Here is a 26,420-nt window from a genome sequence, read left to right as displayed (position 1 = left end):
AGGAATTACAACGCCTACATGGCGTGCATGCCGAGCAATTATTGAGCTAATTACATCATTTTTGTGGATACGGGCGTGCGAACTTGCAACCGATCTTGGTTGGGAAAGTAAAATATATGTGATGGTGTGATGTCGAATGCTTGCCGACTTATGCACTGAGCAATACGGCAGAGGAATAAAAACGCTCTCAGCCTAAGGTTCTAGAACTTGAAGACAAGGTTAGTCAATTCATCATTGAGTTAAGGATATTCTGCAATAGGTTCGGTAGCCTCGACTATATTTGTGAAAATATAGGTTCAACGAATCGGAATTAGATTGTAGGGACAAAGATACTCAAAGGACATAAGTTTCTTTATGGTAAATGTTGTTTGGTCATCTGAATACCGATCTCTGAAGTACACGTGGGAGTTACTGATCATAGAACCACTCACTTTGATGGGAAGCTAATGAGGTGGCCTCGTTCGGCGAAAGAATCAAAGTACCTCGTACGGCAAAAGAAAAAAAATTCCTTGTTGGCTAAGACTTGTATAGGTAACCAATAGAGTTTGAAGTAGTGATGTTAATCCAAACTGAAGGTACTTTTCAATCGACAAATTCTATGGCTCCAGCTGCGTTAGTCAAAACTAAATGTGTCACCAGTTGCCAACTCCTTGTTGTTAATCTAACTGAAAGTGTGTTGACGAGAGAGTTACGATAGTTAGTATTTTTCTCAGGGGTGTGAGAAGGTTTCGCGTAGAGCAATGTTTTCTATAGAGCGATTGAGTTTGTGTGTTAGTTGAAAAGACCTTTCTAATGTTGCAAAATTCATGATGGCCAAATCTGCCGAGTTGCAAAATTCTTATAAGATTCCAAATCTTCGAGGTATTCTCTTAGTATAGTCAGAATATTCTCTGCCAAAAGAATATTGCACTCTGGGTAGTTTCAAGTTGATAAGATGTTTCCAATGTGTAAGTTTTTTGTTGATGGTCCATGTTGCTTTTGATTCTGGTATGAGAATCGAACAACCAATATCGCGATTAAGGTCACTGTGATCTGCCACTTAGTATTACAGTTTAGTGATATTCCTTTTCATTTGTAAGGCTTAATCCATCTTATCTCCTTTAGTATAGATAATATTATTTGTTAAAAAAATTAAAAATTAAAAATTCAACGGAGCAGTAAATTTCACTAATAAGCAAGAAATATGTAGCTAGTTTATTTAGAAAATCATGTGCCTTGTCCTTCAAAGTGTATACAAAAATATATAACAAATGAAAAAAGCATAACATTGACATAAATTATTTAAATGACTTGTTTGAAAATGTTTGAAAATGATTGATAGTGTTTTTGGTGAAAATATTTTGGAACTCATTCTTAGTAAAAAGTTAAGTGAATTTTCAAAAAAGCTTTTAGTATTTACTCAAAAAATTTCCTCAAAAATGTTTTTAATCATTTTAAAAGCATCTCCAAACATTTAATATAATAAGAATACTTCACACACCCGAACAATTAACAAAAGTAGCTCAACAAATATTAAATATAATTGAAAATAAGTACACCAGGACAAGCAATTATTTATAAAACAAATTTATTACAATCCAAACAAGGTCAGAATCTGAATTGGATCCTCTCCGAGGCAAACCCTCGGGATCCTCTTGACCCGTTAATACAGGCTGTTGGATTTTGATCAAATGACTACAAACAGGAGGATCCCTCTAAAAATTATAATAATTATAATTATTGAATTAAAATTCAACAATCCGTGTTATTGAATCAGAAAGATCCCGAGAATTTACCTCGGAAAGGATCCAATTCCGTCAGAATCCACCATCCATGTGAAGTGTGTGATGACTACATCACATGAAAGTTCTAACCATATTTTTCTTTTGCTTTCCCCCTTCAATTTGCCATCCAAAGAGAAGCCACTGCGTCAGCGAATGCGCAAGGTGCCATCTCATCTTGTCGTTGACGCTCCAGCGCACACCATGACCCAATCGCCTTTAGTGCTCAATTCTCCACCACATAAATTTGAACATGTCACGCGTGATATAATTAAACTACACTTCCACAGTGAGCTAAAATCGCCACGTTGCTGCATACATTGTGCGACACGTGGTGCGCATGCAAGCCTGGACTAGTGTCTTGAATGTCGACCAGAAAGACAGGATAATAACAATCATCATAATAAAATGATACTTGGCTATTCAAAACACGAGTATAAATTCGTACTCAAAATTCTTCTGATTTATAGAACTTTTTTTTAATCAGACTCTACAAAGATCATGTTTGCAAAAATCAATTAAACTAAAATTGTTTAGTCATCGAATTATATAAAGAATAGGTCAAACGAATGGTAAATGCAATACGAATTGTCTACTACAATTGATTGACTTGATGACTTTAGTTTTAATTCATTTTTTGTAAAGATAATTTTTATAGAGCAATTAATAATATGAACGATGAAAAATATGAACGATTCCGCTTATAAACATAAAGTTTTGTAAATACAGACACGAAATTTTGTGAGTAAAAACTCGTACTCATCCTTAAGTAGCCCTGATAATAATAAGACCGGGTCCAAATGAGGGAGACATGTGATTGCCCACTGACTCGGCTTTGTCCTGTGACAGTAAAAAATGTGTTCGTAGTTAAGCCCTTGAGGTTGACAAGATTACAAATAGCACATCGAGGCTTAGGAAAGCCAGACTTCTTTATGTAGTTCACGAATAGCATGATATCTCAAATCTTTGTATAACTCAACAGATTAAAAAAATTGATAATAAAAACAGATTAAAAAGTTAATAGGATGTTCAATTCTCTGTAAAAATGTTTAAAATTCCACTCACCAAACCTTTGGCAAAGGGACAAACAATGTATCTATTTTTATGTCAATGTGAATTCAAAGCTAACAAGGCAATCAATGTTATTGGATTACGATGTTATAATAGGAAAGAGATCTTCTTCGGATTACTTCTACCAATGTCATCGGATTAAGTGATCCGAGCTCTTGAAATTTAATCTAACGGTTAAAATTATTATAACTTTTAAAGGGGGCATCTGTTTTTAGCCGTTGAATCAAATTTCAAAGGCCGGATTACTTGATCCGGTGGTTTTAGTGGAAGAGATCCGAATATGATATCTTATATGTTAAAACAAGACAAACACCATGATATTGACATGAAGTATGTATGAACTATGTCAAGATATTGTTTCGTTTACGTACGGATTATTTTATATGTGCGTGCATGTGTGTGTGTGTGTATAAAGTGAGCATCCTAAAATGGTGAAACATTTAAAATACCATAAATTGCCCTTTAAGAATTTCATAAATTACAATTGAACCAAAAGAAGCTAAAGTATTTAACCATATTTTTATTTTGAATGAATTTAATATTTAAAATTATAGAAAAAAAAAACAAAAACAAAACCTCCCACGTTAGTGTGGTTTCATGTCTTTAATTCATTTCTTTCTTTTTTTAAAAAAATATGTAAATTAATTATTTAAATAAAAATATATAAAAAGGCTAATTGCGTGTGGCAAGAGGTGTGTGTGTATATATATATGAGACACATATGAAACGCTATTTTCACATAAATTTTTTAAAAAGTTTTGTGGAGCTCATTTTGTAATGTATTTCAATGATTCGAATTGTCTATTTTTTAAGTCTTCCATTAATAATCATGTCTACTAAAAATCATCTAAATATGAAACATATAATCGTTAGATTGAGGTTTATGATTTCTTTATCAAACTGTATTCGTCCATTTTCTTCACTATAAGAAAAAATCTTAATGGTTTTGGATTTGTCTATTTTTTTGTAAGGATAATCTATAAATGATGTTTTGAAAGATAGATTACTATTTGGGTTGTTAAAATGCAGTACGAAGTGGACCTCACAAAAACTTGTGTAAAAAAAGTGGTGTCACGAATTCATCCCTACATATATGTAGAATTTTTTTTTCTTTCTTTTTCCTTTTCTTATTAAAGAACACCTAGCCTAAGTATATATAACACTATTGGCTCGTTTGGAAATATTTTTTTAAATGACAAAAAACGCTTTTAGAAAGAAATATTTTTTCATGTAACACTATTGCCTCGTGTTTAAAATGTTTTATGCAAGAAACACCACTTATATGCTTCTTGTAAGAAACACTTTATGTGCTTATTCAAGATTCACTTGATTTTTACTAAAGATTAATTTCAAAAATATTTTTATAAAAAACATTTTCAATAATTTTAAGATTACTTTCTAACAATTATTATATATGAAGGTAAGTTCATGCAAGAGCATAAAGCAACTAAATACTAAGTGAGAAGTGAGAATGATATACTAAAACTCAAAACAATGGGCTCTGCCTGCTCGATGACCTTTAATGGCAACACATAGATTTGTCGAAGAACAACACATGTCATTTGAAAGAAAGAAACAAGCTGCAGTAATTAATTAAATTAAAAGCTAAAAAATATATATATATATATATATATAACAGTATTTGATTAAAGATTCTAGTGGAACTTGGCCAGCAAGTTGCCAGCTAAATTAATTAATAGATAAAATTAAAAACATCATAGCAAGCATTTTTTCCCTTCTTTTAGTAATAACCATAAAAGAAGGTTGCGTTATCTATACAATTCATGTTTTTTATGTTATTTAATTCGTTCAGTAATAAAATTTAAATGTGTAAAAAGTAAAAGGCTTAATTGTAGCAATTTTTCTTAACTTTATTTGTAGTTTAGTTTTGGTCTTTGAATTCTCGTATTAGTTGTTTTAATCTTAAACAATATGTAGTATTGCCGTTCTTTTTAAATCCAACCACAATTTGATCTCCTACCAACTTTAAAATCGCATTGCCTAATATTTACAAGTTACTAAAGTCCAACCATTTTCATATTGTATTCTATATTTCAAGTTTCATTTTGCTTAAATTTTAGATATTAATTTATAAATTTTCATTAGTTTTTTTTTTAGTGTTTAAGTCAAAGTTTCTAATATACACCTACATTCAACGAAAAAACAAAATTCGTTAATGAGAAAAATTAATAGAGCAGTACATTGTTAAGTTTAAGGATTAACAAAATTAATATAATTCACGACCTAAAATTAAAATAAAGGTAAATCTCAAGAACTATTGATGCAATTAACCTCAGGTAAAAAATGTGTGTGTATGAAACAAAATATCGTAATCCAAAGGTATTATTTTTTTTCCCATCGGATAAGAGGGAAGAAGCACGCAGGAAGCAAGCAACGCATTAGCTGTACAGTGGCACAATCGCAAATTTCAAGTTCAGCCCGGACAAAATTGGGAAAGAAAAGTCGTATTAGACGCGGAATTGCTTCGGCACGAAGAAAACGACGTGTCACTCGCTTTGTTCGCGAACGTTCGGGTGACACGTGCCGGTAAGTTTCCTCCTCGAAACGCCACGACGCGACTAGAAAATCGCCACGTCACCAGACAAACTAAATATCGGAAATATCTAGAGGAAGGTTATAAATATCTGTCCCAGCGAGCAATCCTGAAGAATTCTGGAATCGATCAACTTGGAAGCTTCAAGAGCAGCAAAGCGCAAAACAAGTCGCCAAGAAAAGTAGAACAAACTCGCAGAAATTGCAGTCGAGCGGAGGAGGAAAACGCTAAATCGCTAAATCGCGTCTGAAATCGTCGTTTTGATTCGAGGAAGGCAAAGACTGCGGTGTCAATCGGGAAGTTTGTCAGTGGGGATCGTCGACTCGGGAGATTCTGAGGTCAGTTGAGCTTTGAGCTGTTCGATTTCGTTTCCTTTTCGCTCGATTTAAGTGTTTGTTAGGTTTCTGGATTTTGGGTTTCCTTTAAGCTTCAGTTTGTTGGAGGAGGAGAAGTTTGTTTCCAGTTCTTTTTTTTTATTGGGGATTGAAATTTGGGGTTTTGAGTAATTGGGTTTTCTGAAACTAGGGTTTCCGGATTTGGGATTTTCTTTTTTCCCCAATCTACCACGATTGCGTATCTGTTTTCTAAATTGCTGTTTTTTCGGCGGACTTGGGGACTTCTCTGTATATAAAACCCTAATAAAGGGCGGTGTGATTCGGAGTGGGACTTGTGTGATTGGGACCTGTTTGCTTTCGAGGTTGTGGATTTTTTTGTGCCCAAGTCTTAATTGGAATTTGGTTCTTGTTTACTGCAGATTGTGCGTAATCTAAGAGGAATGGGAGCCTATGATCAAGGTGTTAACATGCCGTATCTGCCCTTGGATTCTTCAAGGAAGAGGAAGACGCGGAGCAGACGAGATGGGAACTCGGTCGCTGATACGCTGGAGAAGTGGAAAGAGTATAACAAACAACTCGAATCGGCTAATGAGGAGGGGAAAAAGCGTAAAGTGCCGGCCAAGGGGTCCAAGAAAGGCTGTATGAAAGGCAAGGGAGGGCCCGAGAATGCACGTTGCAATTACAGGGGAGTGAGGCAAAGGACTTGGGGCAAGTGGGTTGCCGAAATTCGGGAGCCGGACAGGGGAAGTAGGCTTTGGTTAGGTACTTTTCCCACTGCCGTTGAGGCTGCCCTTGCCTATGATGAGGCTGCAAAGGCCATGTATGGAGATGGAGCTCGCCTCAACCTCCCGCACGGGGTCAATAATCATCCATCGTCTTCACAGGAGACTTCTTCGGTTGCAACACCATCAGGGTCTTCTGCAGCGGCAACTCCAGGATGCTCTACTTCCACTTCAACCTCGAGTCACTCTGAGGTGTGTGGAGACGAGAATTCCAAGCTTTTCCTTAATGTGAAAAAGGAGGATGGTGAGGGCGAATCAAGGATGTATCCGTGGTCCGGTGCGGTCCCTCAAGCCAGTGGTATGGTGAAGCCAGAAGTCAGTGAGGACGTTGACATGGATTATCTTCGCAATAATCAACAACAACCTGTCGTAGTAAAACCGGAACGCGGAGTTGAGGATCATAATCCGAATGGCGGAGATGGTTTTGTTGGGGATTGTTCTGAGAACTTCACAATGTGCGAGTTGTTTGATATGGATGAGATGTTTGATGCAAATGAACTATTGATGCCTTCAGATGATACTTCCTTTTGCAATTCGGGACCAGAGCAAGTGTCGAGACCTGATGTTGGTCAGCCGGGCATGGAGACTCTCAGCAGCGAAGGGCCATCAAATCTGTCGTACCAGCTGCAGTTTCCAGACGCCAAGCTGCTCGGGAGTCTGCCGCACATGGAGCAGGCCCCTTTGGACTACGAATACGGTTTTGATTTCATGAAGCAAGAGGAGGGGAGTAATCATACCAGCCAAAATGATCAAGGGTACTTCAATCTAGGACCGTCCGACTTAGGTTTGGGGGGATTCACAGAAGGTACAATGCAATCCGGAGACGTAGGTTACAACTATTCCATGGAAATCTGAAAGCAAAGAAACAGACCTTGTGCTTGTTTCCTCTTTTGCTTGATCGCCTATTTTGTTTTTGGAGATTTCGAGCTACTTCTCTAATATGTTTTAGATTGGAGAATTAAGCTGGCCATTCCATGTTGAATGGTGGTGGGTTGATGGACGACTTATATGCATCTTGGAAATACTATATCTATATATATATGTACATATATTGACAAGAAATTCTTTCATTGTAGATACGAGGAACCAAAAAAAACCAGGAAAATAGGTGAAACATTATAGTTAATCTTAAAGGTGAAACATCGGAAATACAAGTTTTTTGTGCTTGTGGAGTCTTCTTCGTGTTTTTCTTCTTGTCCTGTTTTCTTTTTGTAACATTGTGCGGTTGAGCTTGTGAACGCGATGAAGGGCTCGTTTGACATTGTTTTTTGCAATATTCGAATGTTCAATGATGTTGTAATGCAACGCTTTCATGAAAAACTGATAATTTGTTATATTGCTTTCTGCAACGTTCAAAGTGTTGGCAATCTCGTACTTGTAACGAGAGCGCCTTTGCGAAAACCGTTTATGTTTGCGTCCCTGCAGGAGCAGTCGTCTGTTAAGTTTTGTAATTGATACAAGACCTGATGTTGAATATGGCTTTGACCAGGAACTAATGCTCAAGAAAATTACAAGGCATGATGAGTGAGTAAATAGATCGAGCTACGTAAGTGTATTTAGATTGATAAGTTGTCTCGCTGATAAAAAATTTAAAAAGGAGAAAAGCAAACACAATGGCTTGAGTTTTGTTTTTGGTTAAAATTTAGTGGATCCGTTTGGAAGTACTTTGAAAATTACTAAAAGCGCTTTTGGTGAATTGATTTTGAATTCGAAAAGCACTTTAAATGCTTCCTGCAAGAAGAACATACATGGTGTCAGAATTTACTTGAATTTTTACTAAAGATAGACTTTAGAAAAAAGAAATCACAAAAAACATTTTCAGTTATTTTTAAAGCACTTTCTAACGAACATTTCGAACAAATTACTTGCCGTCAAGTTGTTTATGAGCTTTACGAACCGAACTACGGCTCAAAACAAACAACAGAATACGGCTAAGCCCAAATCATCAAAATAACCAAAACTATGAGAAACAAGGTCCATCGTGGAAAGCCCACCCAAAGCCCCAAAGCTCAAGGCCCAAATTATTGCCAATAGAGGGTTCGTAAAATTACAGAGATTTAACATGCTAAACATATTGCATAAACTGTGAGGAAAACTAATGAAAATGATTTGAAAATTTTGAGTTACAAAATAAAGGGTAAAGTGAATAGTACCATGATTGAATTTTTAGTGTAAAAATATAATTTTTTGTTAAAATAAATAGTACTGAAAGTTTTTCATTAAAGTTCCCTAAATAAAAACATCAAAATTTCCAACAACCCCCTTCTCCTTTTCATCATTTACTTTCCTTCTCCCTCAGCCATTCCAAGGGCCTAAGCGCCCGTCATGCAACCCCCTGTGCCCCTGATTTCTGTGAGCTCCTTTTTTCTCTTGTTTCCTTCTTTCCTTCCACTTGCCTTTCACCTTTTATCCCCTTTTTCTCACTTTTCTCCTCTTTCCACCTTTTTTTTCTTTCCCTTTTACTCCTTTTTCCGTTTCCTTCCATCTTCTTCCCACCTATTTCCCCTCTACTTTCCTCGACACTCCATTCCTTCATCCCAATCGGCCCCATCTTTCTGATTCGTTTCTGCATACTTATATCGCGATTTATCACGTTTCCCCATAAGGTGTGTAGAGTTATCACTTGGATGTTCACACTACCTCTGATGAGTTAATTTAATACTATATATTATTCATTATTCTTGGTATATTTTAGTTATTATTTTGGTGAGATTTTGATGCTTTGTTATGTATTTTTAATGTATGACACGCAAATTTGTTCTGAGCATAAAGTAATCAAACAGTGGAATTTTTGAGTGATTCCAATTGGAACGGGTTCGTGAATTTGTCAAAAAGGTTGTCTCCAATTTTCATAATTTTATCCCGAAGCATCTGATTGTGGCGAATTAATTTATGCCTAGCATGCAGTGCTGGCAGATTGGGCTGCAGAGCTTATTTGCGACTTTTGGGTTGGAAGATGATGAATTTTGGACTTGGGCTCCTCTTCGAACTTGAAGAGAAGGTCATAATCTTTAGTTTGAGTCGTTTTGGGCCTGTTTTGGAGCTCCGAAGGTCCAGAAACGTGGCTATCTCTATGTTGGACAGATTTCGTAGTCATAATAAGAATATAATTCCTAGTTATCCTTTTATTATTTTATTTCCTAGTTTTTAGAAAACCTTTTCTATGAGGGTTTTAATTTGGAGTAGTATAAATAAGGCTTTTTAGCCATTAGGGTTTTGGAGAGAAGGCACGCATTATTTTGGAGAACTTCAAACTTTTTACCTACAAGGTATTTTCAATCATTTTTCTAGTTAATATATTTTCTTCAGTTTTTATAGTTGTTCATAACTAATTTCCGTTTGCTAGGGTGAAGCCATAAGCCTAGCATGAATATGTGATTTTATTAATTTGCTTATGAATGGATGCATGTTTGCTTTGAATTATTAATCACCGCGATTAAACTATCTAATTGTCTTAGTGATTCGCGACCATTAGGGTTTTTAGACAAGTAATTTGATGTAATTTCTATTGGAACATCACCCTGAAATTGAGAAGGGCTTCTAATGATTAGTAATTGTAAGTTCACCTAAGGCAAACGTCACGCTCTTAAGGGTTGCATGGTTTTCCAAAGGGTTTTCACAAAGCTTAATGAGTCTTGCATGTTTATATTTAATCTGAACATCATAGACGGATTGCATGTTAGATATACATTTTCGCTTGAACATCACGAGAAAAATATGTATTAGGAAAGCCTAACCTTCAAAATATGTATGCAAAAATTCATAAGTAATTGGTAAAATTGCATAGGATTGTTATGTTGACGGCGGAACCCTAGGCTTTTACAAATTGATTTTCTTTAAATTGTTCTCTAGTTAATTTATTTAATGGTTTTATTTTAAAATTCATTTTTATTATCTTAAATTCTAAAATCAACATTTTCCAAACTTTGTTTTAAATAATTAATTAAGAGTTGGTTTTAAACACAAATTATTCATTCAATCCCTGTGGACAATGACCTTACTTGAGCCACTATACTACGACAACCTTATCCTCTTGCAAGTATTTTTAAGTGTTTTTATCCCTACTGTTGTAAGTGGTAGAAATCCTATCAACCACCTTCCTTGGGATTGCCTTTGATGGCACTGTTGCTAGTGTGTTGCTCTTTCTCACTGGTTTCCTACGATTTGGGTTTCACTTGGTTGGCCTTGTTGCTAACCAGTTACTTCATCTAATTTGTGGCGGCTATCAACGCTCAGTTTCCTTCTAGTTTTGGGGTGTTGTTCAACTTGTTTACAGGTGTGTGTTAAGGACGTTCGTTTTAGTTGGTTGACAAACTGCTTTCCAGTGACGGCGATTTGCATTTGCTAGGGTTTGCTTCAGTATTTTCTTTGTTTTGGGCTCTTTCGTTGCTTTGTAGGTCTATTTTTTTATTTTTTTTCTTGTGTAATTATTGTGTTGGAATAAAACAATCTTTCTCCAGAAAAAAAAAAAGTACAATTAAAAAAAAAGCATAAATGGTCTCTGCTTGCAAGAAATCTCATATCCTTAAGATTCAACACGCTTCCCCTTCTCAACATTAATAATAAACTAGGGGATGAACAATTGTAAAAATGCAAAGGGAACATGAAATCTAGCACATAAGGCTAGGAAAATCTTGGGATTAAAAGTTGTACCAATTTCCTACATACAATACAATCGCGTGTAAAAAGAGCGTATAGGAAAATCTTATGCAGTGAAATCTATATCATTGGTGTTATATGCGTTTTTCATCATAAATTTGACATCAGATTAGAGGATCACACAATATAGCTTCTGGAAAAAAAACAATGCATCATCAAATATTTCACCTGGAAAGCAAATAACATCTTTGACGAATCATGTGTTGTAAAATCTATATAATTGTTGTTATTCACATTTTCATCATAAATTTAAGATCAAGATAATCATGATAAAGCTTATGGAAAAAAAGTATCATCAAATCTTTCACTAGGAAAGTAAATAACGAAACATTATTTGCACTTATCAACGAGAATCGAAAATTATGTTAAAGAAATGTGGTTGGAGAAATTCCAAAAATAGAAATTATCAAATATTTCTCTTGAAATTTAATAAATGAGAATAACTTGTACATGAAGAAGAGTACAACAAGATCTACTAGCATTTCCCTTGTATAGTAAATCAAAAATTTTCCTTGGAAACTATCAATTTTCATTTCCCTAAAAAGTGTCGTCTATTGTAGAATAGTCGTGCTTTGTGTTGGGCCGGGCCTTGGGCTTTCTAATAAAACCCATATAACTGCCGGATTCAGTGGCTTTCGGCAGGGGACAGGGCAAAGAAACAGTCAAACAAGGAGACAAAATTGTCTTTGACCAAATGCGCCTCGCTTCCACAACTCGAGAATTCTTGTTTCTGCTGAGGCTGAGTTCATCACCCAACAAACCCCCACGAGTTTATTGCCATCACTCCTGCCACAAAATTTCAGAAATTCATCAATTTCATCACCAGAAAGTGGACCCCACGCAACCACTTCTCACATTCTATCATCACGAGAATAACTTACATGAAACGTGTTTACGCTAGCACATAGTAATATTTTGATTCAATCATACAACGTTATGCGTAAGTTTGTTCTGGACCAGAAGATCATGGCAACGATGAATTTGTTTCGGGTAAGTTTAATTTTATTCGATCACAGCCGTTAATTGACACTTTGGGTCCCCAAAACGCCCTCCCGAACCCCACGTATTTACATACCACTGCCCCTTTACCGCGATGCCCTCAACGACCTGTCATGCAAAAAAGCACACGGATTCCGAGGATTTCAGAGAAAGGAAAAAAAAAGCTTTCTCTAGATTTCTCCGCTTCTCCGTCGCTTTCTCCCACTGACTCACTCACTCAGATTCTCTCTCCTCTTCCACTCTCTCTCTTTCTTTTCACTACACTCACTCCAACGCCCACTGTATAATTCGAGCATCCCCACATAGCCTTTCGACTAATCTTTTTGGTCGGAAAAGGTCTACCGGAATCCGAGCTCCGATCATCCTTCTCTCTATAGAGCTTCAGGCGGGTCAACGTTGCTTGCTTTGGTCAACATGTTTGAATAGCAGCTGTTCTTCCCAACAGTAAGCAAACCAGTTGAATTGGGTTTGTTTTGTTAGTTGAATTAATCCTGAATTTAATTATTATATCTGCATATATTTTCTTTTTGGCAATTATTCGTTTGGTTTCTTGCTTTGTGAATTTGCTGTTTGGATATTTCTGGTGATTTTTGGTGGTACGGCATGTATTGACTGTGTTGTGTTACCACATGAAGAAATATTTTTTCTGCTTTAATCTTTGCTTTGCATGTAGAATTTTAGATGTGGGAATATCATTTTCTATATGTGTCCAAAAATTAAATTCTTATGTTTCCTCACCTCATAAGGATTTCACTTTCATTTGTGCTTGTATCAAATATTTTAGATTAAATTCATCTAAATTACGATAGACATAAATTATACACTTTTCTAGCTAATTTAGCTAACTCCGAGGGCAAAAGAGAGAAGGTCTCTCTTTCTCTTTCTATTTCTCTCTCCAATAATTCGAGTAATTATTTTGTTTTTTTGAGTGACAAGGAATTGATGTGCTGCAGATTCTTTTCCTTTTTCTCGTCCTCCATTACCTTTCTTCTCTTTTTTTCTGATGAGCCAAAGCGGTAAAAATGTTGCGTAACGATTTTTACATTTTCCTAAAACGATTAGGATTTGGATTAAAAAAATTTTACTGGAAAATAATAGAATAATATTGTTTTTAATGCTAAATTAAACAAAAAAAATGTGAGTCAAAAGGGTTACCAGCTTCTGGTCTTCTAGGTATACTGTAGACTCATGGTTTTTCTGACTTTTGAAGAAGAAAAAAGTTATTAATTTATTAAATTTATTTTTTCAAACATTAATTTATTTGTTGTTGGGATGGATATTCGTGTAAATGCTCTGTTAATGATGTTACCCTTTTGGTTTGTGCATTTATTTTTGTATCCCAGAAATATAAATTATTAATTATTATTTTCATAAATAAGGATATCTAACTGTGAGTCCTATTTGTAAGCATCATCGTGACATGTGTTGGCAAAAGCGCAAATGGCATATATATTAGAGATATGTAGCTCTATATAGATATATATATATATATATATATATATATATATATATATTTATATATATATATATATGTGAGGGTTTGGTGGGGGGGGGTGAGATGAGAAAATGGGTAGAAATATCTAGCTAGGTTTACAGTCTCTCTGCAGTCAGAAAGAAAACCAAACCAGTGAACCAGGTGGTCGATATTTACACTAAAATTATATATACATGCATATATAATATATATGAATATGATATATCCGAATGATTTTTTGTTATTGGGATTTTTTTTTGAAAAAGTTATTCAGTTTGAAATGTGTCTAATGGCAAAGATTTGTTGTTGGTGGTGTTGCAGATATTTTACTGGTGACTGGTTCTGGTAATCTTTTGCGAGATTCAGATAGCAATTGGCTCATGAGGATGAAGAGGAAAAGACATCTGTATCGGGCTAAGCATCCGTTCGATGCTAATCGTAAGCATTTGCCTCCTCATTTGAATAATTTGGCTTGGTTTTCATTTTTTTTATTTGAAATGAACTTATCCCAACAAATAGATAGAGTTTATGTTTTTCATTTATCTGTTATTAGTATTGTATGATAATTCATTTATTCTGGGAGAGTAAGAAGTAAGAGAAATAAAACTATGTAGTTTTGATTTGTTTCGGGTGAATCAATGGCTTCTCTAATCAGAGTCATTTACTTTTGTCTGTAACACTTGTAAACTTGAATGCACAAAAGTGGATCATCTCTTTGTGCCGGCGGTAACACCACGTGTCATGCCGATGTGGTAATGGAATAAGATAAATCGCTTATTTCATTGACGATCCTTCTGTTAAGGACAGACGCTCACGTGCGTGTTGATGGAATGAGTTAAATTTCCATATTTCGTGATGAGTTTAAGGACAGTTGATCCTGTGTGCGTGTGGGTAACTATCCCAACATCTTTCATTAGTTGGTAGCAAAATATACATGGGAATTTTGCTCAGCTAAGAAAAAGAGCTTGTGTATCATTCTTATCTTGGCAGTCTTGCGTAGAAACTCACAAGAATTTTATTGTGCCGTCGCCAAATGCCCTGAATCTTTTCTTTTACAATTTTGTTGCAATAGTTGTAAAATTCTTATCTGTATCATTCTACTAATTTTGGGCTTGACAGCTTTTGAGGCTCTTTGCTGTGGTTCGTGGCAACCTGTGGAAGTTCTGAGCATCAGGCGTGGTAAGATGACCATGAGCTTCGGAAACAATCATCCCTGTATAATCAGGGACAAAGGTCCATTCGCGAACCTACGAGTCAGGTCCAGACATGCAAATATGTATGATTGCACCTGCTTTCTGAGGCCGGGTGTTGATATTTGTGTGCTGTCAACCCCTGAACATACAGATGATTCAGAAGAAGGCAGTCGAGATCCAGTGAGTAGCATTCTATGATTGGGCGCTTTCACTCGAAATTCATGAGTTTCTTGAACTCTTACATGACATATTTTTAAGTATTGATGGGCATGTTTAATTTTATTACTTTTTACTCTCTTTGTGACTAATGCATTGCAGAAAGCATTCAGTCTCTGTATACAAACTAGCATTTTTGAAAAGAAATATAATGATTTTCCTCTCGTGGTTGAGAGATCTAGAGACTGCACCAACTGTCCGATTTTGATTAAATGTCTTCCATCATCAGTCTGCTTGTTGCATGGGATTTGTTGCTTATGAAATGCAACAAATAATCGTATCTGTGTCTTCCACATTGATACTTAAGTTCATATGAGTTTTTAACTATGCTAATCCTGATTCAATTTTTTATGTCATTGATTTCAAGGTTCCATCTACTAGTAATTACGAAGAAATCGATTTATCTGCCATTGTTGGCTAATTTCTTTAGTTTTTATTAAGTTCCTGTAGCTTTTCATCTTGCTTTGGATAGATTCTAACAGTTTACCTGGATTGTTTTGATATAAATGTTTGAAACAGAAAACATCAGTTACTATGGAAGTTGTGATTGACTTCTTGTTAGTTTGACAAACTCTCTCTAATGCAGGTGATGGTTGATGCTCGAATAAGCTCAATCGAAAGGGTGCCGCATGAGTCTGATCGGTGCTCATGCCAATTCTATGTGAACTTTTATGTGAACCAAGGACCTCTTGGTACCGAGAGAGCAACACTGAACAAGGAAGCCAAACTGGTTGGAATTGATGAAATTTTCGTCTTCCAAATGATTGACCGAGATGCTTATGAGAATCAACCCTACCGTTGGGAGTGCTCTGCGGACTGCCCAACACTACCAAGAACGAAATTGCTCTTGGGGACGTTCTTATCCGATGTTTCATGGTTACTTGTGGCGTCCGTGATGAAGCGGGTTATATTTGATATCAGATCAGTGAAGACCAAAATCGTGTACCAGATTTTGGAAGGCGACAATGACCGAACTCTGTTACATTCTGACAACTACTTGCATGCCGTAAATTTCAAAGTAGACAATGGGCTCCTCGTACCTATGGTAGTCGAATTTGTTCCAGATGATGCTACCGAGGCTGATCCTACTCCGGAAATGGATGAAGGCGTACCCTCACCATCTACTGAGCTTGTTGGCCTGCGTCGTTCCAAGCGTCGAATTATACAACCTGAGCGTTTCCTTGCCTGTGATGCTCCATCAGAGATAGAGATTGGCTATGTTCGAAGCAGGCCATATAAGGTAGATTACAGCTCAGAAGATGATGAATTGTATATACCGTTATCACAGCTGTTTGCCAAACATGCAAGTCATTCAGAAGAGCACACCGAGGCAGAACAAAAGTTCCGTCCTAAGAAGTTGAAGTCCAGTAAGGATGACAATTATTGGAAAACTGAGGAAGAACTTGCTTGCAAAAGCGATGATGATGACGATGTTGAATACAAAATCAAGACCAAGTCGAAGAAGGTGAAATCAGGTGCGGGTAAGCAAAAGAGACATCGAGATGAACTTGCCCTTGTTGAATACAGAAGAGACCCTTTAACCCTTGGACATGGTCATCGGAATGTCAACAGTACTCCTGAAAAGGGTGCAAACGAGAGCGATGAGTTTCCAGCGAAGTACTATTACCATCACAATCGTAAAACAAAGAGAAAGAATAATTCTGACTTAGATGATATGGACTTCCAAATGAAATGGGATGGAAAAGTGTCGACTAGCAGAGCTAGCAGAGTTTTATACAGAAGGCATCACTCTATTCGTTCGAAAAGGGACCCTAACGGAAGAACTTACCCAAGGAGGAGCTTAAATACTGGTGCATACAAGGAACTGATAAATTCATTCTTGAAAGACATGGACTGCACAAATAAGCCAGACGCAAATATTATGGACCAGTGGAACGAATTCAAGGCCGCAAAGAACTCTGACCAACGGAAGGAAACTGAAATGCCAGAAAATGACGATGAAGAGGAGGAAATGTCCGAGACTGAGATGCTGTGGAAAGAAATGGAATTGGCATTGGCATCAGCTTACCTTCAAGATAATGAGGTAAACTTTTAGAGTTTCCGCTTGCGTCTAAGTTTGAGAATGATAGTTCAAAATTCAGAATACAATCTGGAAAGTCTTCTAAATAATGCCTTTGTTTTTGTTTCCCAGGGATCAAATGCTGCTGCGGCAAATGCAAGTCCACCAAAGTCAGACTCAGCTTGCCGACATGAATTTAAATTAAACGAAGAAATTGGGATAATATGCAGCATATGTGGTTTTGTCAGCACTGAAATAAGAGATGTATCTCCCCCCTTTGTAAGTCAATTGGAAACTCATTCGTACAAAAATCTAATGTCGCATTCTTCGTGCTACTACATATGCGGAATTTGAATAAGAGAGTAACCTTACTGTCATGTTGCTTCAAACAATAACGATATCTGTTTTCTTGTTTGTTTCTCTAGGTGCAAAATGCCAGTGTGGACACATATGATAGAAAGAGTAATGTAGAAGAACCCGACAATAAGCGAGCTGAGTACGAAGAATTCAATTTCTTCCACACTCGTACTACTCCGGATGATCCTGAGACTTTGTCGGAAGAAAGTGACAATGTTTGGGCCCTAATTCCTGAACTCAGAAAGAAATTATTATTCCACCAGAAAAAGGCCTTTGAGTTTCTATGGAAAAATGTTGCAGGATCTTTGGAACCGTCACTCATGGAACGAAAAGCCAAGAAAACCGGTGGTTGCGTTATATCTCATACCCCTGGAGCCGGGAAGACTTTTCTAATCATTGCATTTCTTACTAGCTACCTCAAGTTATTCCCGGGGAAACGGCCTCTCGTCCTTGCTCCCAAGACAACACTCTATACCTGGTACAAAGAATTTATCAAATGGCAGATTCCTATACCTGTGTATCTGATTCACGGTCGAAGAACCTACAGAGTGTTCAAGAAGAAGACCATAAACTTTACAGGAGGCCCGAAGCCAACGGATGATGTGATGCATGTGTTGGATTGCCTGGAAAAAATACAGAAGTGGCATGCACAGCCTAGTGTTCTTGTCATGGGTTATACCTCATTCCTGACGCTGATGCGCGAAGACTCGAAGTTTGTGCACAGAAAATTTATGGCGCAAGTGCTGCGTGAGAGTCCAGGTCTTGTAGTTCTAGATGAAGGGCACAATCCGAGAAGTACTAAATCCAGGCTGAGGAAGGGACTGATGAAAGTTGAAACGGACTTGAGAATATTGCTTTCGGGAACTCTTTTTCAGAACAACTTCTGCGAGTACTTCAACACCCTCTGCTTGGCAAGGCCAAAGTTTGTGAATGAAGTTTTAAGGGCGTTGGACCCAAAATACAGAAGGATAAAGAAAGGGAAGGAAAAAGCGCGCCATTTGATGGAAGCCCGAGCACGAAAGTTGTTCTTGGATAAGATTGCCAAGAAGATTGATTCCAATGAAGAAGAAGATCAGAGGATCCAAGGTCTAAATCAATTGAGGCATATAACAAATGGGTTCATTGATGTGTATGAAGGTGGAAATTCAGACACCCTTCCTGGTCTACAGATTTACACCTTGTTGATGAACACTACCGACATACAACGAGATATGTTGGACAGACTGCAAAACATAATGGCTAACTACAAGGGGTATCCTCTGGAACTTGAACTTCTGATAACCCTTGGATCGATACATCCATGGTTAATCACGACTGCTTGCTGCGCCGGGAAGTTTTTTCGTCCTGAGGAACTGATGGAGCTTGAGCAGTACAAGTATGATCTGCACAAAGGGTCAAAAGTCAAGTTTGTTTTGAACCTTGTTTACCAAGTTGTCAGGAATGAGAAGGTTTTGATTTTCTGTCACAACATTGCACCGGTGAGGCTATTTCTCGAACTGTTTGAAAGGGTGTTCGGGTGGCAGAGAGGCAGAGAAGTTTTGGTTCTCACAGGGGATTTGGAGCTTTTCGACCGAGGAAAGGTGATGGACAAATTTGAAGAGCCCGGCGGAGCCTCGAGGGTCCTGCTTGCATCGATCACAGCTTGCGCCGAGGGAATCAGCTTGACAGCAGCTTCTCGGGTCATCTTGTTGGACTCCGAATGGAACCCTTCTAAGACAAAGCAGGCGATTGCGCGCGCATTTCGGCCTGGACAGCAGAAGGTGGTGTATGTGTATCAGCTCTTGGCAACCGGAACTCTTGAAGAAGACAAGTATGGCAGGACAACTTGGAAGGAGTGGGTGTCAAGCATGATTTTCAGTGAGGCATTCGTGGAGGACCCGTCACGCTGGCAGGCAGAGAAGATCGAAGACGATGTGCTGAGAGAGATGGTGGCAGAGGACAAGAGCAAATCGTTCCATATGATCATGAAAAATGAAAAGGCTTCAACTGTGGTGAGAGGTAAGGACTAAGCTTTCGATTTTCGAAACGATCAGAAGAGAAAGGGAGAAGCTAGCTCTTCATTTGAACTTTGAATAATTTGAACTGTTGTAACAATAGGCATGCATTGTGATGCAACCATCAATGCATGTATGGAACTTGAGGTTTTCATTTTATGTCCAGCTAATGTTGCAAAACTCTGGACATTGGTTTTTATTTTATGGTCTCAACTGGTTTATGTTTAAGATGATCGACTGGTTCATGTTTATGATGGTCGTCTCGTAGCCCCGTGGCCGTGGTTTTTCGGCCATCACCTCAAATCCATGACGTGCCGTTGTTTTGATCAGATGCACGGCTGGATGATTTTATTCTTTAGTTTGTGTAGCTGTCGTGATTTGTAGTTTCCATGACGATAGATGAGATTTAGTTTTCACGACAACTGATAATGTTAGTGAAAAACACTTAAAGGAATCGGACTTATCTGTACCAATCTTCGAAATGGAGGTTTAGGATGATTGTGACAAACCCTTAAAGCTCTAGGTTTCTCTCTTTCTAATCTTCGGAGACGTCTGGGTTTCTCTTATATTTTGGTGTTGGACTCTAGATACCACTCCTCCCAATTTTGAAAGGGTATAAGCAACTCTTTTCTCCAAAAGGGAAATCCAGGCTCAGAAGAAAATAAGGGGCAGGCTGAAAAGCCAGAGACCCAAAAGCAGACGTAAAAGAAAGGGCAAAAGCCCCTCCCATTTTTTTATTTATTTTTAATAGAAAACAAGTGAAAGTAAAATAGAAGAACCCAATTGAGATGTGACACTTTTTGGCTTCTTATGATTAACGAGTCAATTTTGTTACATGTAAACTATAAGCTAACACATACATAAGTAATTTATAAGGTCTCTTTTGTTAGAAATGATTGACTTGGATATGATTATTCACTAAATTAAAGATCATTCATGAAAAAAAGATATCCCTATTTAATTTCAACGAAAATGGTAAGGTTAAAAGATAAGTTTTTTTTCCAAGAGTAATCTTCAACTTAAGCAAAGTAAGAAACTTATGATGAGAAACGAGTCCTTGTGTATAATAAACAACTAATTATTTTGGTTAACGAGTCATTCTTTTCTTACATGTAAACTATAAAAGCAATAAAGAAATTTGTTTTACGTACGTCTCAAACTACGATCAGTCTATAAAAAGAAACGAGTATCTGACTATAAGGAGCCAATTACTTTTCTCCCAATTGAAGTCTCGCCCATTGACTAAATTCTCCAAAGACAACTAAAAACAACCAAGTCGTAATAATAGTACCATCTGCCATGTGAAGGGGAGTGGGTTTGGAAATTTGAATACAATCAAGTTGGTGGAAGTGGGTGGAATTTAGGGGAAGAAAAAGAAAGGACAAAAAATGAAAGTTCAAAAGCATGGAATCACGCTAAAAGTTGTAAAGAAAAACGGGGAAGCCGCAACTACTTGGAAGATGAGAAGAAGAAAGCAGAAAAATTAAAGTTTTGAGCAGCCTGCAACTGATAAAATAGAACCCAGTCGAGTTGATGCATTTGGGACTGGGTTATTTTACTCAACTAGCCTCCAAAATATTAGGCTAAAATCGTTCCTCTGTCGGTCTGCAGCAGTTTCAAATTTAAAACCATTTGAGATAATTTATCTTGGTTTTATTTTTTTATTTTTTTAGTACAAAAATATGTTTTACACTAAGGGAATGAAGAGTTTGGCTAAGCCACATAATGTGAAACTTAATTTGGTATCGAATTCGTTATTTATGATATTCGAACGTAATTTCATTAAAACACTTAGTAACAAAAGCTTCTTATGTAAGCGAATCCAAACTAGTAACTGGCTTTGCAAAAGGAAATATGATGAATCTAGCTACAAACATGCATAAATGTAGTACTAAACTAAAAAGCAAAAAACTATTTATGGAATGGTACTATATACACACTATGTTTTACTTCTGACACATCTCATTTTCATTTATGTCATTTGATCTTCTTCAATTTCTTCCGACACTAAAAACTAAGAATAATATATAAAAAATAAAAAGAATTGTGTGGATAACACATGTCACCATCCTAGCTTATATTATCAGTCGAAACCGAACATTTCCATAAAGCATCAGATGCAAAGTACTGGTACTAAATTACAAGTTCTTCGTGGATAGTGTTGTGTGAATTTAATTGATGAACTTTGCTGCCGGTCAATACGGACGTCGAGTAGTGGATATTTGAATTCAGGACAAAGGATCTTCATTGGTGGATAGGTAAGTTTGATGAAGTTGAGGAACTTTGTCATATAGCCGACAAAATGGCCGTGATAAGTCGAAAAGTAATTTCATTTTCACACAAGTACGATTATGATAATACAACATAGAATTCAATTCCTTTGCTGTTTCTATACATCCGTCTAATTACTTTTGCTGATCCCCGACTTTAGGAAAAAAAAAAGGTTTTGATTAATATTAACCGAAATCATATTTTCTTTGTCTGGTTAATTAAAATATAAGTTAAATGATAGCCAAAAATTGTTGACTAAATCCAAATGGATGTGTCACTTAACAATATATAACTTGGAATTATGAATTCAGTATAGTATCACAAAGAGTGGCACAATTAAGGTTGATATAATAATTTAGAAGAAAAATAGTACAATAAAAAAGAAATCAAACGTGATTAAAACAAATGATAAAGATTAAATAATTAAAAATCACTAAAACATAGAGGTTCCACCGCTTTATTTGCAATTTATTTAAAGGTGCAACAAGGTATCCTAAGAGAGAGTGGGGATTTTAAACTTACAAGATATTGATGAAGAGGTGTAATCAATCTTTTTTCTTTTTTGGTTAACGAGGTGTAATCAATCTTTGAACCAGTTATTTCTCCATTTCTTCTTCTTTTTGGTACATACAAAATAAGATTCCAAAAGACGTTAAACGCTAGTCAAGCAGCGGATCAGGGCCTAGCTCATAGGCGTCAAGGCAAGGCCTAGGCAAACCTTAGGCGGATTTAAATAAATTTATTAATTATCATATAAATATGCGGTGTGGTCGGTGCAACTGGGACTGAAAGTCACAGTGAGACACGGGGAGAACTAGAACACAACAGTAAAGTATTAGTTTATCAGGCGAAGAGAGAATACGACCGGGGATGGGGGGAATGGAGACGGCAAGAGAAGGCGATGGAGAGAATGGTGACAGTGAGAAAGAGCTGTGGCACTAAGGCCATCTCCAACCGAGGGCTCGTTTTAGCTCTCTGGCCCTCCAAGATTCTCCAAGATATTAATATTTTAATGAACAGTACAGGGCCATATTTGCCTCAGTCTCGAATCGAGGGCTAGAGAGCTCATTTTAGCCCTGCCACAAAAAACCGTCTCCAACCGAGGGCCATAGGGCCAAACATAATTTATTATTTAAAAACTACAACTTAAATTCAAATCCAACGGCTAAGTGACGTCAGCTAGCCGTTGGTAGCTGACATCATGCTAACGTCAGCTAGCCGTTGGATTTGAAATTTTCTTTTGCTATAAATATGGTGGATATTGGGCTATAATTCACACAACTTTGAATTCAATCTATTTCAATTCAATCTCTTTCAATTCATTCTTTTTCAATTCAAGTTTGCAATGAATTCCAACTTTGGATCCTCTTCGGATTCCAACTGGGGGTCCTCATCCAATTCCAAATTGGAAGCAAAATGGGCGCAAATGAGACGAGAAGATGAGGAATGTGATGAAGAAGTTCAAGTAAGGCACAACAAACAAAACATAGCAGTAGCCACGGTTGCGGCCGTGGTGTGTCAGCCAACTGAGGAACAACCTCAATAGGGTGGCTCTATTGCTGGTCGCTCTTACAAACCACGAAACAGAGCTATGTCGCATGCCAATCTGATGAACAACTACTTCAACCCCAACTCGATGTACACAGAAGAGGATTTCAGACGTCGCTTCCGGATAAGGCGTCATGTCTTCGAGCGTTTACTTCGTGATGTCTAGCAAGTCAATCCATACTTTTGACAAAAGCTAGACAGAGCAGGCCGCCCTGGTTTCTCACCTCATCAAAAGGTTATTGTTGCACTTCGAATGATGGCCTATGGCTCCCCAGCTGATTCGATAGATGAAACCCATGGTATGTCTGAGTCTACAAGCCTTGATATTCTTCAACAATTCTGTGACACAATTGTTCAGGTTCACAGAGATGAGTACCTCCACGAGCTAAATCAAGAAGATCTGAATCGGCTCCTTCGCAAATCTGAAGACCGTGGGTTTCTGGGCATGATAGGGTCATTAGACTGCATGCATTAGGATTGGAAGAACTGTCCCACCGGATGGCAATGAGGCTTTAGCGGAAGGTCGAGAAAGCCAACTGTTGTGTTAGAGGTTGTTGCCTCATATGACACATGGATTTGACATGCTTTCTTTGGAGTCCCTGGATCCCAAAATGACATTACAGTTCTTGGGCGTTCACCCCTCTTCAATAACTTGACGGAAGGAAAAACACTTCAACTTCACTACTACATCAACAACCATCAATACAATATGGGGTATTACTTGGCAGATGACATCTACCCAAAGTGGGCGACACTTGTCCAAGCAATTCCAAACCCTAGGAATGACGCAGAAAATTTGTTTACCTTACACCAAGAGGCATACCGGAAAGATGTTGAGAGAGTTTTCGGTATTCTACAAGCACGATGGTAGATTATTAGCGAACTGGCAAGAGGGTGGAGTCGAGAAAATTTGGACTCCATCATGATGTCTTACATCATATTACACAATATGATAGTGGAGAATGAGCGAGATGAGTATATTGATGGAGAGTCCGATGACGACCAAGAAGATCCAAATAGGTCAAGAATGACTCGTGCAAAAATATATGATGAGCCTAATTTGCCTTTCAATCCAAGAACTGGTAGTATCTCTATAAATGAGTACATGAGGCGCTATAGAATGATACGTTCTCGTGCCACAAACAAGTACCTACAACATGATCTTGTTGCACATCTTTGGGCCAAAAGAAGCATGGAGTAGGCATTTAAGTTTTATGTTGTTAAATGTTTTTTAAAATGTTGTTTAAGTTTCATGTTGTTAAATGTTTTTTTTTTATGTTGTATAATTTGTATGTTGGTTAATGTTATTTAATGTTATTTCATATTGTTTAATGTTGTTTCATGTTACTTAATTTAATTTAATGTTGTATAATGGCTTAGGAAGTTATAGGAAAAAAATATAATTTAAAAAAATATGAAACAAATTTTGTGAAATAGAAGTTATAGGATAAAAATAGAATTTAAAATAAAATAAAGTAACTATGTGAAATAGAAGTTATAGGAAAAAATGGAATTTAAAAAAAAATGAAACAAATTTTGTAAAATAAAAGTTATAGGAAAAAATAGAATTTAAAAAAAATATTAAAAATAGAAGTTATAGGAAAAATTTTGTAAATAAATAATAATAATAATAAAACTATAAAAAAAAAAAATTTCAAATGCAACGACTAGCTGACGTCAGCTAGCCGTTGCATTTGAATTTTTTTCTTAAGCATTCCTGTAGGTTATAACTGACAGGAATACATTTATATTAAATAATATAAACGTATTCCTGTCGGTTATAACCGACAGGAAAACTGAATTTTCTGGCCAACCCTCTAGCCCTCTCTGATTCCGTGGGGTCCTCTCAGATTCCAGAGCCCTCTGGCCTAGCCCTCGGTTAGAGACGGTTTTCGGGATATTTTCGGCCCTCTGGACCCTTCGGTTGGAGATGGCCTAAGAGAGCCCTAAAACCCTATCTGAGAGAGTTGTGGGTTGTTTTGAGGTTTTCTTCCCAGAAAACCCCTTAACTTAATTAATTAAAAAAAGAACTGCCTAGGAGTGCCAAGTCGGGCGTCTAACACCTCCTTGCTTTTGTTCGCTGATTGACACCTAATCCCGACGATACCTCGATCACCGCCCAACGCCTAAGCCCCTAGGCCAATTTTTAAAACAATGCTTGTATATGAAAGAACTTTTCTTAGCAAATCAAGTCAATTAATTAGCATTGTAGTACTATTTCTCTCGAACTTTCCTTTTTTTAATAATTCTTTTTTGTAGCATTATTTATTTATATATATAAAGCCGGAAGGCAAAAAATGTGAATCATTCATAATTTCAAGAAATGCCTTCCTAATTAAGAATTTAAAACAAAACAATTTAATTAACAGGGGTAAAGTGGTAAAACCAAACTATTTTAAAAAATTTCAAACAAAGCAGTAAGCACCCACTACGTGAGTAGTTACTTGATAAAAGTTAAAACTAGTACTAATATATTTGAAAAAGAAAATACTAATACATAAAAAAAATAATAAATAAAAGGCCAATTTGCAAGCGTTAGTAGTATTGTAAGTTTGCACAATACTTGACTATAGACAAGCAGCAGTATAACTCTCCGGCCTATTTCTTGTAATTAAGAAAATAAGTTTCCAAGTTTGACTTCTAATTATTATATGAAAAAAACTAAAAACTAAATTGCGTGGGTGAAGAGAATAACTAAGATAAAAGAAATGAAAGCATACAAAATTCGGTATGCTCGACATAGCACGCTTAAATCATCTTTCCTAACGGTTGACACGGACTCGTATTAGAAGAATTCAAAAACCCTACTTTTCATAGAAAGGTAAAAACAAAAAAAATTGAAAGAAGCCATTTTATTGGATGGCTTAATTAAAAGTTAAACAGAAAAGTACCAAGGTTTGAATATGGAAGAATCAACAAGCAATTAAAAAAATGTTTAAATTAAAACATGAATAAGAAATTAGTCTTTTTGGATAACAAGAACAAGAAATTAGTTATATAAAAAACAAGTGGCAAAAGTTGTAGTTGGAAATAAAGAAAAAGGATAAATAAATAAACAAAGTCCAAAAGAAAATAGTTGCAAGTTGAGGATCCACTTGCGATTCCGGCGTATGTTTGTGATCAACATCATCACTACCTCCAAGGCTCCAACCCCAATCCTTATTTCTCTCTCCTCTTTGGAGATATT

The 26,420-nt window shown here is 36.7% G+C and overlaps 2 protein-coding genes across 6 annotated transcripts; both read left to right on the top strand.

The window, feature by feature from the left end:
- Positions 1–5,478: 5,478 nt before the first annotated feature.
- On the top strand, positions 5,479–7,677 carry LOC137734905 (dehydration-responsive element-binding protein 2C). The gene is made up of 2 exons (XM_068474224.2): positions 5,479–5,723; positions 6,140–7,677. Exon 2 carries the CDS (start codon positions 6,161–6,163, stop codon positions 7,355–7,357), a length of 1,197 nt encoding a protein of 398 aa, XP_068330325.2. The 5' UTR covers positions 5,479–5,723; positions 6,140–6,160; the 3' UTR covers positions 7,358–7,677.
- Positions 7,678–11,896: 4,219 nt separating this feature from the next.
- Positions 11,897–19,665, top strand: LOC137733722 (SNF2 domain-containing protein CLASSY 1). 5 transcript variants are annotated; one of them, XM_088696721.1, is made up of 7 exons: positions 12,133–12,151; positions 12,497–12,604; positions 13,956–14,072; positions 14,754–15,007; positions 15,630–17,087; positions 17,196–17,342; positions 17,489–19,665. In XM_088696721.1, exons 3-7 carry the CDS (start codon positions 14,015–14,017, stop codon positions 19,427–19,429), a joined length of 3,858 nt encoding a protein of 1,285 aa, XP_088552847.1. In that variant the 5' UTR covers positions 12,133–12,151; positions 12,497–12,604; positions 13,956–14,014; the 3' UTR covers positions 19,430–19,665. The 5 variants fall into 5 exon arrangements, with proteins under 5 accessions (XP_068328988.2, XP_088552847.1, XP_068328985.2 ...); XM_068472887.2 differs by lacking the exon at positions 12,497–12,604 and having other exon boundaries at positions 11,897–12,151; XM_068472884.2 differs by lacking the exon at positions 12,133–12,151 and having other exon boundaries at positions 12,257–12,604.
- The last annotated feature ends 6,755 nt before the right edge of the window (positions 19,666–26,420 follow it).

Source organism: Pyrus communis, chromosome 7, assembly GCF_041283825.1.
Source record: "Pyrus communis isolate YQ-2024b chromosome 7, ASM4128382v1, whole genome shotgun sequence".
Lineage (NCBI taxonomy): Eukaryota > Viridiplantae > Streptophyta > Magnoliopsida > Rosales > Rosaceae > Pyrus > Pyrus communis.
The sequence above is the reverse complement of the archived record's forward strand: the minus strand, read 5'-3'. Positions and strand labels throughout refer to the sequence as shown.

Excerpts from the sequence above, each read along its gene's own strand:
- LOC137734905 (XM_068474224.2), top strand. The coding sequence starts at position 6,161 with ATGGGAGCCTATGATCAAGGTGTTAACATGCCGTATCTGCCCTTGGAT.
- LOC137733722 (XM_068472887.2), top strand. The coding sequence starts at position 14,015 with ATGAGGATGAAGAGGAAAAGACATCTGTATCGGGCTAAGCATCCGTTC. Across the intron at positions 17,088-17,195 it reads CTTACCTTCAAGATAATGAG|GGATCAAATGCTGCTGCGGC; the intron begins GTAAACTTTTAG and ends TTTGTTTCCCAG. Across the intron at positions 17,343-17,488 it reads GAGATGTATCTCCCCCCTTT|GTGCAAAATGCCAGTGTGGA; the intron begins GTAAGTCAATTG and ends TTGTTTCTCTAG.